We start from the raw sequence: 12711 nt of genomic DNA on the forward strand, positions 1-12711 counted from the left end.
GCAGTTTTCAGGCGCTATTTCTAGCGCTAAAATGCCTGAGTGTGAAAGGGGTTTAAGTATTCAGGCACGTTACTACACTTGAAATTTAGCTCAGATGCCTTCCATTTCTCTTGATCATTGCAGAGATGTTTCTACACCTTTATTAAAGTCCACCTGTTGCCAATTAAATTGATTGGATATGATTGAGACCCGGTTCACACTAGTGCGACACATTGGGAGCTCATGTCGCATGACGTGTGAAAATCAATGTTTCCCTATGGGAGCCGTCTTAACTGGTCCGACTTTGAAAATGCTCCCTGTACTACTTTGGTCTGACTTTGATACTACTTCAGGCCATTGAATATCATTGAAGTCCAATGAAAGTCGGAACGCAGTCTTGCATGCTCCGACTTTGGCATGCGACTTGTGCTCTGCTGAGAAGACACTGGAGAGCGGGAGAAGAGAGCGGAGAAGTCGGAAGAGACCCCTGGAGCTGCCTAATAAATTAACTTTAAAAACCTGTCTAGTGTGTTTTTTTTTTTTTTACACTTTTTCCCCCCATACTCATTCACATAGGGTGGGGGGCCGGGATCAGGGGGCCCCCCTTATTAAAGGGGGCTCCCGGATTCCGATAAGCCCCGCGCCCGCAGACCCCAACAACCAGGGTGGTCGAGAAGAGGCCCTTGTCCTCATCAACATGGGGACATGGTGCTTTGGTGGTGGGGGGGGGGGGGGGCGCATGGCGCCCACCTGCCTCAAAGCACCCACCCCCCATGTTGAGGGCATGTGGCCTGGTATGGTTCAGGAGGGGGGAACTCGCTCGTCCCCACCCCCTTATCTGACCAGCCGGGCTGCGTGCTCGGATAAGGGTCTGGTATGGATTTTGGGGAAGCCCCATGCCGTTTTTTTGGCATAGGGGGTTCCCCTTAAAATCCATACCAGACCCAAGGGCCTGCTATGCTCTTGGAGAAAGAACCCATGCCGGTTTATTTAAAAATTGGCGTGGAGTTCCCCCTTAAGATTCATACCAAACACAGTGCCAGGTATTGTCAGGGATCCAAGTCGAATCCTCATCCATTGAAGTCGGACGCGTCTGACTTCAAGTCACAGGGCAAAGTCGGACGAGCATCGTGTCACACCAGTGTGAACCCAGCTTGAGGCTGGGTTTACACTGATACTACACGACAGTCATACGACTGTCTGAGCGTTTGTCATCCCATAAGGCTGAATTCACACCTATGCACTTAGTGCTTTTTGCACTACAGTCCATTTAATATGGTTTTCTATGGAACACGTTATGCATTATAGTGCTTTTTGCATTTTGCACTACAGTCCATTTAACATGGTTTCCTATGGAACACGTTATGCATTATAGTGCTTTTTGCATTTTTGCAAATTTGCACTACAGAATGTGTTCCATAGGAAACCATGTTAAATGGACTGTAGTGCAAAATGCAAAAAGCACTATAATGCATAGGTGTGAATCCAAGTCATTGCCCATTTATGCTGCTTATCAGTGTCATCTCATCAGCGTCGCCTTATCAGCGCACATCAGGGAAGGAGAAAATGTTACTTTACAACAAAAAAATAGTTTTTCAAAATTTTCAGTCTTTTTTGTTTTATAGGCAATTAAAAAATTCAGGGATGATTAAATACCACAAAAAGAAAACTTTTTTTTTTTTTAATCGCACAAATAAAAAATTTGGGTGCAGTGTTGCATGACTGTGCAATTGTCATTCAAAGTTTGACAGTGCTGAAAATTGGCCTGGGCAGGAAGGGGATAAAAATTACCCAGTATTAAAGTGGTTAAGAGATTAGGCAAACAGACAATCTAATCAGCATTGCCAGGCTCCTTCTGAAGTCTACTAGAAGTCTGATGTCACAGAAATAAGCAAAGTCTCATAAAGGGAGATTTACTAAAACAGTCTGGTGCAGCTTTGTCAATCGGCTTCAATGTTTTATCATCGAAGCTTAGAGTGGTTGTTAAGCCACTAACTGATCATATCATTCCCTGTCATGTAGTAAAAAGCTGTATCCTAGTGGTGATGCTTTATTAAAAAAAAAAAAAAAAAGCAGATTTCTACCGGTTTTAACAGCGTCTTCCAGCAATCACAACTCCAGGCTCTCTGCTCTCCCTGTCTGATATCTCCAGCAGGCGGGGCCAAGATTCCCCTGCGAACAACAGACAGGAAGAAGAGGAGCAGAGAGCCTGGAGTCATGTGATCGCTGGAAGACGCTGTTAAAAGTAGAAATCTGGCTTTTTTTTTTATATAGCACAGGGATACAGCTTTTTATGTGACAGAGGGGATGATATAATGATCCGTTAGTTTTGAAGCAGTGGGAAGAGGAGCAGAGTAGCGCTAGTGAGAGCTGACAGGAAGGGAGGGGGGAGGACGAGGACAGAGGGAGACACAGGAGAGCTACAGATAGCAGCGGATGATGGAGACACATACTCTGACCACAGTGTCAGGGCTCAGTAGCCCTGATATATCATGGTCAGTGTACAAAGGGCAGGGTAGAAGCTGGCATGATCAACCAGGTATTTTGAGATGATACAGGGGGCCAAAATACACAGCGCAAGCACCGTGCTGTTATTCATGCTTTAAGGGAACAGAATATTTTTTATTTTTTTGGGGGGTTAACAAACACTTAAAAAAAAAAAAAAAAAAAAAAAAGTGTTACTAAACCAAAGGACCCCACATTCACTATATATGGTCTCCCACAGTACAAAGAACATGGAAAAACAATAGCTTTAGTAAACGTAAAACTAATAAATACCATTAGAGTCCTTTCACACAGGCTGCCCGATCAGGTCCACCTGTCAGTTTTTCAGGAGGGCCTGATCGGACCCTCCATTTACCACTATGGAGCGGTAGATGTCAGCCGACACCTGCCTCATTCCATTCCGATCCTGTCCACCAAATCCAGACAGATGGTGGTCCTATTTTCTATTCGTCTGGTGGATCAGATATAATCAGGTGAAAAAACAGACAGGTGGTCCATTTTCACCCGATTTCCCCAAAGAAGAGAGTGAGACTGTCAGAACAGAGCGGAGCCAGACCGGTCATATGCCTGCTCAACAGTCATCAGCAGAGCGATCCCCCCACTGAGAAAGCAGAGGCACCTGTGTGAAAGGGTCCTTAATCATCAGCAGTTAGAGCAGTCTTGTGACTTTTGAGCCTGGTTAAAGCTTGTATGAAGAGATTGCAGGAATCCTGACCCTCTGTCTGGACAATGCCGATAGGAAAGTGCATGTGATTAGCACAGGGCCAAAGACGAAAAAAAAGACACACAAAACTGAGCATGTGCAGCTTGTCCCCTAACCTCCCTTCTACCAGGAGATGGTTAGGGGACATTGGAAGAAGGGGAAGATCAGAGAAGACTGAATCAAACAGCCTTTTTAAACAATGCAGAGGATTAACCCCTTAGGTTTCACAGTGGGTAGAACAAGTATGCTTTACTATGACTGTTTTCACTCTTCTGGGATTAGTAACACTTTAAATTGAACAAGCTGAAGTTGAAACCATGCACATTCTGTGTGCACCAGTTTTAGTAAATCTCCCCCATATAGTCTGATTTTGTATACCAATGCAATACATAAACTAGAAAGAGAAGGCAGTCTCCAGCAGTGCACTTTTCAGGCCTTGGGAAACATAGGAAATATTCTTACGAGGGTTTACAACCCCTTTTAATGTTTTTTTTTCACCTTAATGCACCCCAGCCCCCCTGTTTTACTTGCCTGAGCCCTGGAATTTTACCCGGAGACACGCACTTCCTAGATTTATAGCAGCGCAGCCATTGGCTCCCGCTGCCGTCAATCAAATCCAATGACGCGGGCGCCAGGGCCGAGTCCGGCATTCGTGTCTATGGACACTGAATGCTGGAGTTGCAAGGTCTTCTAGGGAGTTATCTGATGCAGGGATAAGCCGTGAGAGCCGCCGAGACACCTCAACAGACACTGTTTGGGGCCACTCTGTGCAAAACGAACTGCACAGTTGAGGCAAGTATGACATGTTTGTTATTTTCTAAAAATAGAACTCGAACCTTTACAATCACCAACTAAACAGTACATTTATAATCCATGCAACCACACTGAGATTTCAATATAGCTACTTTGAAAATATTTCACTGCAACTTCTACTTACTAGATTAATAGCAAAATGATATCACAAGCATGAATGATCCGATAGTCTTTAGGTAAAATGACTTCACATCACAAATGGATAAAATATGCAACCAGTGGGCTGCTTAATGCGAGTCTAGATCATTTCACCAATACCTCAGGGAGATTCATATAAAATGGTAAGCACACAGTAACCCCTCCCAATCCTCATTAATTCCCTGTGTCTCAGGCCATGAATTGATAATTGTGGCCCAGACTGAAAAGAGAACATATGCAGAAACTGCTGAAAGCAGAAACATTTTAATGGCTACAGAATCATAACCTAAACAATAAAATAGACACCCAAACATTAAACGGTTTCAGCTACTATTTAGGAAGTGGGTCAATTATGTCCTATAAGTAGAATACAGAGAAGGGCTCATCGATGTCTGCTTGGGCCATCACGCTTTTTACTGGGAGAAAAAAAAAAAAAAAAAGTTCAAACTGAATTGATGTCTATGTAGGATGTTCAGACTACTGTGCTGCTGGTAAAAATAAAAGTTTGTGAAAAAGTAAACAAAAACAGAAAAACTAGATTAGGGCCAGGGTTAGAGTTTGGGTCAAAGGATTTTTTTTAATTAGCATCTGTGCCAGTTAGGCTCCTGTGTTTTAGGCAAGACAAATATAAATAATAAAAAAAATAATAATAATAATAATAAATAAATAAATAAATAAAAAAAAAAAGCAAAATACGTTGCTTCTGGGCTGTACTGTACAAACAACAAATAACATACCCACATGTGATATTGCTATGATCATCAGGAGTAAGAGAAATGATTTTGGGTTGCTCTTTGGTGGTAGGTTATGGTAGCAACAAGGAATACAGCTAAATTATATTATAATTTTTTTACTATTTTGGGACAGTTTTGCTTCAGTAGCTCCCTCCACTCACATGCAATTTATATGTATGGTTGATGTACTTGATGCGCTTGTAGCAATCTTTCTGTAATGCAAAGTTGTCTTTTTGTTTATATCTGTGTCACATCTTAAATAATAAAAAAAAAAAAAAAAGGAGGAGATCTCCATAACCATTTACTACAAAGCCCAATTTGTCCTAAAAAATCATGGTATAATCCACCTGGATGCACAGATAGTTATGTATGTAGATTTGTTTTACCCTTTGGTGTATGGTTTTACTAACACTTTGCAAAATTAAGCTTGGGCATTTAGATTTGGCTTTACCCTTAGGTGTGAAGGGGTTAATAGTAATTTCCAATTGTTCACTTTGAAATACAAACACATGCACACACACACACACACACACACACACACACGCACACACTTGACATTATAAGTTGTTTTAATAGGATATTTATTTTCTGCCTCAGTTGATCAGTATACTATCTGAAGCAAATATAGGGAGCTTTCACACGGATTCATTTTAACCTTACTAAAAACACAAGAAACTGCAACATTTCCCCTTCAATCCCATGTGACCCTTCATACCACTGCATGGTGCAGTGTGCTTAGAAAAGCCACTTTGTTAAAAAGTGCAGGCACACTGAGTTGGGTCCAAGAAAGTACATAACATCTCCTGAACCCATCTCTAATATTTATAATCTGACAGGTTCTGCAGGAGCATACACTTACACTCTGGACTGTGAGAAATGACAAAAAGGCACACAGAGCAGCTATGCCTGCCCATCCCCCTCTGCTGCCCATTCAGAGAAGTCCTTGTAATTTGTGAATGAGTTCACATAATACCAAGGCTTCAGTGATTGGGCAGGAGGAGGGGGGCAGGCAATAGTAGCTGCACTGACTAACGGTAAAGATGCTTAGACCTGAAGCATCAGCGCCGGGCTCCCAGAAATACTGCTCAAGTCTTACAGAAAGTGCAATACAACGGTCAGATGTAAATGGAAATAAGCCTAAGCTAGAAGAGGTCATGCAGCTCCTTGGACTTAACTCATAGTGTGCCATCACTTTTTACAAAAGAGCTGAATTCATGGAATTCAGATTTAACTTTTAGATGCAGATGAGGTACACAATATTGTAACCCATATTGTGAGGTACACAATATGGGTTATGTTGACAAAACACATTACTGTGCTTGAAGACATGCTGGGTTAAGGCATGAGCTATGAGTAAGGTCATTTTTTGATGGAAATGCGTTCGCATTTGCTGCTCTAGGGAACATTTTACTCCTTGGAATAAAAAAAAAAAGCTTTTTTTATACCCACCTTATTGCCAACATGTAGTGATTTAGGAGCTCTATACACAAGCAGATGGAGACTGCTGGTCTGGCAAGGTGAAGTTTAAGGCTGCTTTCACACTGAGGTGCTTTGCAGGCACTTTTGCGCTAAAAATAGCGCCTGCAATGCGCCCGGAAAGAGCCGCTCCTTTCTTACCAGTGTGAAAGCCTGAGGGTTTTCACACTGGAGTGTTGCGCTAGCGGGACGCTAAAAAAAGTCCTGCCAGGCGCATCTTTGAGGCACGGTAAAAATACTGCTCCTATAGCGCCCCTGCCTATTGAAAACAATGGGGTAGCGCCACCAACCTGCCCGCAAAACACTGCAAAGAGGTGTTTTTGCGGGCGGTTTTAACCCTTTTTTGGCCGCTAGCGGGGGTTAACACCACAACTCTAGCGGCCGAAAATCACGGCAAACACGCAGCTAAAATTAGAGACGTTTTACCGCCATCGCTTCAGTGTGAAAGTAGCCCAAGTCTTAGCCTGGGAGTTGTTTATCAGGTTGCAGCACCTTAAACCCTCTTTGAACTGAATGTTTGCTTAAGGCCGCCTATTCTTTTTGAATGGATTGGCAGTGCACCTTAAAAGGAAATCTGTTGTGATTATTGGGGCTGCCATTGCCAACCTCTCTTACTGGGGATGCCAATGCTCTGCTCCTTTGTAATTAGGCTTTGAATTTCTGACCTGAAACCTGTATATAGCCAAGGAGGTCTGAAACCTTTATGACATTCATTAACAGCATGCATATTCTAGGTCTATGAAGTTAAACACATTTTTAGGAAGAAGGTCTTCTTGTGATAGAGTAACCTACAATTAAAAAAAAAAAAACAAAAAAAAACAGCCTTTACACCAGGGGTCCCAAAGTACCGATTCGTCCACCAGTTACAAATGGCCCACAGGCAGGGCCCGGGGTGCACCGCAGAGAAGAGGAATGCCGAAGTGCCTATAATGTCAGGTGAAGTGGCGGTAAGATCACCCCGCACCTACTTGCCCCTGTTTGTCACGTGGCAGCATGCAGCGTCTGGGAGCTGTCTTCTCTCCCCCGCATGCTGCTGCAGTGCAGCATAGGAACGGAGGCAGGATCCGCCATCGCCCCGCCCTCCTAGGTACTGATGATCGACCTTGGAGGCTGTGCCCGGCCCCGGATCCAGGGTCCTTCTGCCACCACAGGGTGGGAGATTGTGGCGTTCTCGGTAAGCCCTGCCACTAGGCCTGTGTTGAAGCCAGGACCTGACAGGAGGAGAGGACTCGAGAGGCAGAAGATCAGACCACCAGCTGACTGCCAGGAGGAGAAGTAAGTGAGCCATCACATAGAGGCCAAGCAAAGTCCTTAGTTTGATGACTGGGGTTGAAATTTGTGAAGAGGGGGTATTTGTTAAGTGTAGGGGGGGGGTGTAATATATATATATATATATATATATATATATATATATATATATATATATATATTTTTTGTAGAGTGTGTGTGTGGGGTATATATATATATATATATATATATATATATATATATATATATATATATATATATATATATATATATATATATATATATATATATATATGTAGAGTGTGTGTAGGGGGAGGGGCATTTGTGACGTGTCGGGGGCAATGCTGGGGGTTAATGTGTCCACTGACACCAATGCTGGGGGAAAGGAAAGTTTTCATGCAGTTCTTGTGGCCCTAAGGTAATTTTTTTTATACGGTGGTGAGCTTTACCAAAAATTACTAAAAAGTCCAGATCTGAATGGGATTAAAAGAAAAAAGACTGTCAATAATGCATACCTCATCATCTGCCATATTCACATCAATTGCCCCTGTAGCCAGGGCCTGTGATATATGTGCAACGTCATTCTCCCGGCAGTAGTCAAAGATGTCTTTATCCTCATCCCTGGGGAAAAAATAAATAAAAAAAAAGACAAACATAAGACTCTCGCTAATTATTATTATACAGGATTTACTAATGGCACACATTTAGACACAAATACATCAGTAGGAACTTTAAAGGGGGTTGTAAAGGTACAATTTTTTCCCCTAAATAGCTTTCTTTACCTTAGCGCAGTCCTCCTTCACTTACCTCATCCTTCCATTTTGCTTTTAAAATGTCCTTATTTCTTTTGAGAAATCCTCACTTCCTGTTCTTCTGTCTAACTACACACAGTAATGCGAGGCTTTCTCCCTGGTGTGGAGTGTCGTGCTTGCCCCCTCCTGTGGACTACAGCAGAGTCAAGACGCTTTCTACGTTGCAGATAGAGAAAGGAGCTGTGTGTTAGTGGGTGTCCTGACTCTCCTGTAGTCCAAGGGAGGGGCGAGCACGACACTCCACACCAGGGAGAAAGCCTCACATTACTGTGTGGAGTTACAGACAGAAAAACAGGAAGGGAGGATTTCTCAGAAGAAATAAGGACATTTAAAAGTAAAATGGAAGGATGAGGTAAGTGAAGGAGGACTGTACTAAGGTAAAGGAAGCTATTTAGGAAAAAAATAAAAAAGGGGGGCCTTTACAACCCCTTTAACTCTTAGTTTGATTCCTGAAAGCCTAAAAAATATAATAATAAACATACAATTTAAACATTTTCTGAAGAAAATGAATAGGAACAATCCAATTAGTTAACAAACATTTTGTTTTGGCTTTCACAACATCTGGCCCATACACACGAGAATAAATGGGGTTTGCAAAATACAAAAATATTCAACAGGAGGCTGCAGACCTGACTACACATTCCTATGGGAAGCCTGCTCAATCTGGGGATACTGTAACAGAAAATGAAACCGAAGAAAAAATACTTCTGCTGCGAATATCACCACACAGCAGACACCACCATGTTCCTGCACATCAAATCCTTCTGTTCATCACCCAGGGAAGTCTGAGCCCTGGGGGCACAGGTATGACCGTATCAACTAGGTGTACTGAATGGAAATTTTGGGACTAAAACTGAAAATGCAGGATGCACTTGGCCGAAAAAAAAAAATATATATATATATATATATATATATATATATATATATATATATATATATATATATATATATATATATATATATATATATATATATATATTTTTTTTTTTTTAAATAGTTATACTTGTATATAGAATTGCATTATATTTGACCTAATAATTATCATCAATTTAAAATAAATATTAATATTAATTTATTGGCAGCCATTATTCGCAAAAGAAAAATGTATACCTTTAAATTCTATGTATGTCTTTACAGTGGTCTGTTATGCTTCCACTGTGGTGTTAAAAACCCAGCTTGGTGCATTTTTGGCAAAAAAAAGCCCACCTAGTGCAAATATATTGAAAAAAACGCAACAAGAACGCATCCGCGTTATGTTTTTAATGTGGTTTTTGAGTCGCATGACCTACGAAAAACACACCACGATTACCATAATTGTAAAATCACGGCGCGTTTTTGGTGCTGTCATTGGCACTTTTTCTCTTATTGCCATTCTGCCGAGAACACCTTTTTTGGCCGTAATGTTTTGGTGGCCAAAATCTCAGTGAATCAACCAGACTTTCAGGTCAATAGTCTAGACCAGTGGTTCTCAACCTGGCCTGCGGCCGCCCACTCAGCCTCTTCACAGCCGCCCATTTAGTTCATGGTATAGCTGGGGGGCAGGGACTAGAAGTCAGCTGACTGGTGAGGAATGTGAAGTGGGAGGGGCTGGAGGAGACCCTATCTGCTGATTTCAGCATAGGTGTCACTGCTACAAGAAATCACAAAGTCGGAGACACAGTGAGTAACACTACCTGTGATTAGAGTTGCCTTTAAAAGTCGCCACTACAGTTCTCAGATCAGCAGATGACCTTGATCAAGAGCATCTAAGTTGGCTGATCAGAACTCCCCACCAGCACTGCCACTGATCCCAACTCCCCACCAGCACTGCCACTGATCCCAACTCCCCACCAGGGAGTAAGAGAAGGAATAAAAATAGAGAATACATGGAAGGGAGAGGAAAAGAGGGGGAGGAACAAAGAAAAAGGGAGAGAAAGAATAGGAAAGACGTCTAGAGAGGGATGGGGATAACAAACAAGAAATTAGGATAGAGAGAGATAAAAGGGAAAGAAAGAAGAACAAAGAGAAAGAGTGGTACATCCTAAAATGCACTATAAGGGGTTTTAATATTGTGCGAGTGGAAGGGACTCAGTGAGCGCTAAATGTCTGTGGGTTAGGGGCGCAAATTACTTGTCTTACCTTGGGTGCCAACAACCCACAATAAGAAAATAATTTTACCGTTAGGGGTCCCCACAACTTGGGAAATTTTATCAAGGGGTCACGGCACTAGACAGGTTGAGAACCACTGGTCTAGACCCACCAACAAAATCTCTTGGCTGGCTCAAGACTATGATGGGTAGACTCGCCAGCCAACAACGTTGCTTAGGAGGTAGGTGGTGGGACAAGGCTCTTAAAGAAGTTGTAAATGAAACATTTTTTTTTTGCTGAAATGACTGTTTACAGGGTAGAGAGACAAAATAGTTAACCGATTCCTTTTAAAAACGATTAAAAATAGATAAAAATCAATAATATAATGTACCTCTAGTTTCCTGCTTCTTGCACGTTTCCTGCTTCTCTGCTGTACAGAGCCAATACAGGGCAGTGATGGTTTGGAAAACTAAACTGATTGGTGCTGAGGGGTTTTAGACACACAGTAATCACACCTCCTTGATTAGTGACCACAGAGAGAAAGCTCCCAGCACTGTGGTTATCAGGAAACAGACAACCAGGTAGTGTCCAGAACAGAGAGGAATTACAGCAAGTTGAGAGCAAAAAATGAACAATGACATGAAAACAGCACTGCATTACGGTAAGGCTGCATTCACACCTTAGCGCAGCGTTTTGTACCGCGATTTGCCACGACAAATTGCGGCGTTTTGTAACGCGTTTTTAACCCAATATTTTTTACATGTCATTGTCGGCTATGCCGGAGCCCCCGATTACGCGCGACAAAAAAGGGTCCGGGACTTGTTTGAGCTTCACGCGATCGGCGTGGAGATGTGAACCATCTACATAGACAACAATGTTATTTTTCCCCTCCAGCGTATATGAGCGTCACTCTTCAGGCGTTTTGTCGCTCAGGTGTGAATGGAGCCTAAAAGGAAGCTATTAAGAATTTAAGATAAAAAAATATATATTCCTTTACAAATCCTTTAACCATGGAATCAGGCAAGTATCACCAGCATGCCAGGGAATTTGGGGAACCAAGGCCCCTGAATAAGAAATAGGACCTGGCCTGCAGGCACACACCTGGAGGTGCTTGCTATATCATGGCACTTATGGTAAGGTGTACTTTAATTCCATTTTAGGCTCAAGTCAAAGTTAAATCATTTTGCATTTCTGACTTGACACATTTGCAATGTTTCCCAAAAGGAGTAGCGTCTAACACTCCGATGTGTTGCTTTGCGTCCACATCTACATAAAATATGATGTTGCAGTTCAGAAAAAATAAATAAAAATAAAATATCCAAAATAAGGCAAGTTCTAACTGATAAATCAGGCACAGAGAAAAGGAAACGATGCGTGTAAAAGGTCCTCATATAACTTCCCCCTGGTACTGCGGGGACCAGAATCACATCACCTGTAATTATTTCTAGTCTTTAATCAGCCAATGCTCACCGCCTCTTAGGGACCAATAGAAGCAAAAGCTCATTAAGAGCAGCGTCCACAGCCCCTGGTAGCGCAGTGAGCTTTTAATTGCTTAGTGTGATTAAAGCAGTGGTGCGAGTGTGATCATTTTCATAAGAATGGGGTAATATGGGCAAAGGGGGGTTGCCATCCCTGGGGTGCCCAGCATACACACACTGGGCAATCATGCAATTATTCACACCAGCTGATCAGTTCCATGGCTGCATGAACACAGTGCAGGAGGTGGGGGGAAAACAGCCTTCGAGGATGATGGGGCACACTCTTATCCACCATGAGCCAAGTAGACAGAATATGCAGTTGAGCAGGACTTCAGATTCCCAACAGATAACTGGATATAGATCTAATGCCCCGTACACACCATCACTTTATGTGATGAAAAAAAAACAACGTTTTTAAAAACATCACTTTAAATGACCGTGTGTGGGGAAAAACGTTGTTTTATGTCTTGCAAAAAACAACCAAAAAAAATTGAAGCATGCTTCAATTTTATGTGTCGTTTTTCAAAACGTCATTTTTTACTTCACAGAAATTGACCATGTGTAGCAAAAAACGTCGTTTAAAAAGACGTTTTTTCATCCGCGCATGCCCAGAAGCTAGTTATGAAGCGAGCTTCAATGGAAAAACGTGGTGGAACGTAACCTCGCTTTGCTAGAACATTGAGAAAAACGATGGTGTGTAGGCAACTTCGTCTTTGAAAATTGAAGTTTCAAAAACGTAATTTTTTACTTCACAGAAA

The 12711-nt window shown here is 42.1% G+C and overlaps 1 protein-coding gene across 1 annotated transcript in view; it reads right to left on the reverse strand.

The window, feature by feature from the left end:
- The window catches only part of ACBD6 (acyl-CoA binding domain containing 6), a 133238-nt gene that overhangs the window by 38695 nt on the left and 81832 nt on the right, over positions 1 to 12711 (reverse strand). The window contains exon 5 of the mRNA XM_040360239.1: positions 8112 to 8217. Coding sequence (XP_040216173.1) covers positions 8112 to 8217 — 106 coding nt within the window. The remainder of the gene's footprint in view (positions 1 to 8111; positions 8218 to 12711) is intronic.

Source organism: Rana temporaria, chromosome 7, assembly GCF_905171775.1.
Source record: "Rana temporaria chromosome 7, aRanTem1.1, whole genome shotgun sequence".
Lineage (NCBI taxonomy): Eukaryota > Metazoa > Chordata > Amphibia > Anura > Ranidae > Rana > Rana temporaria.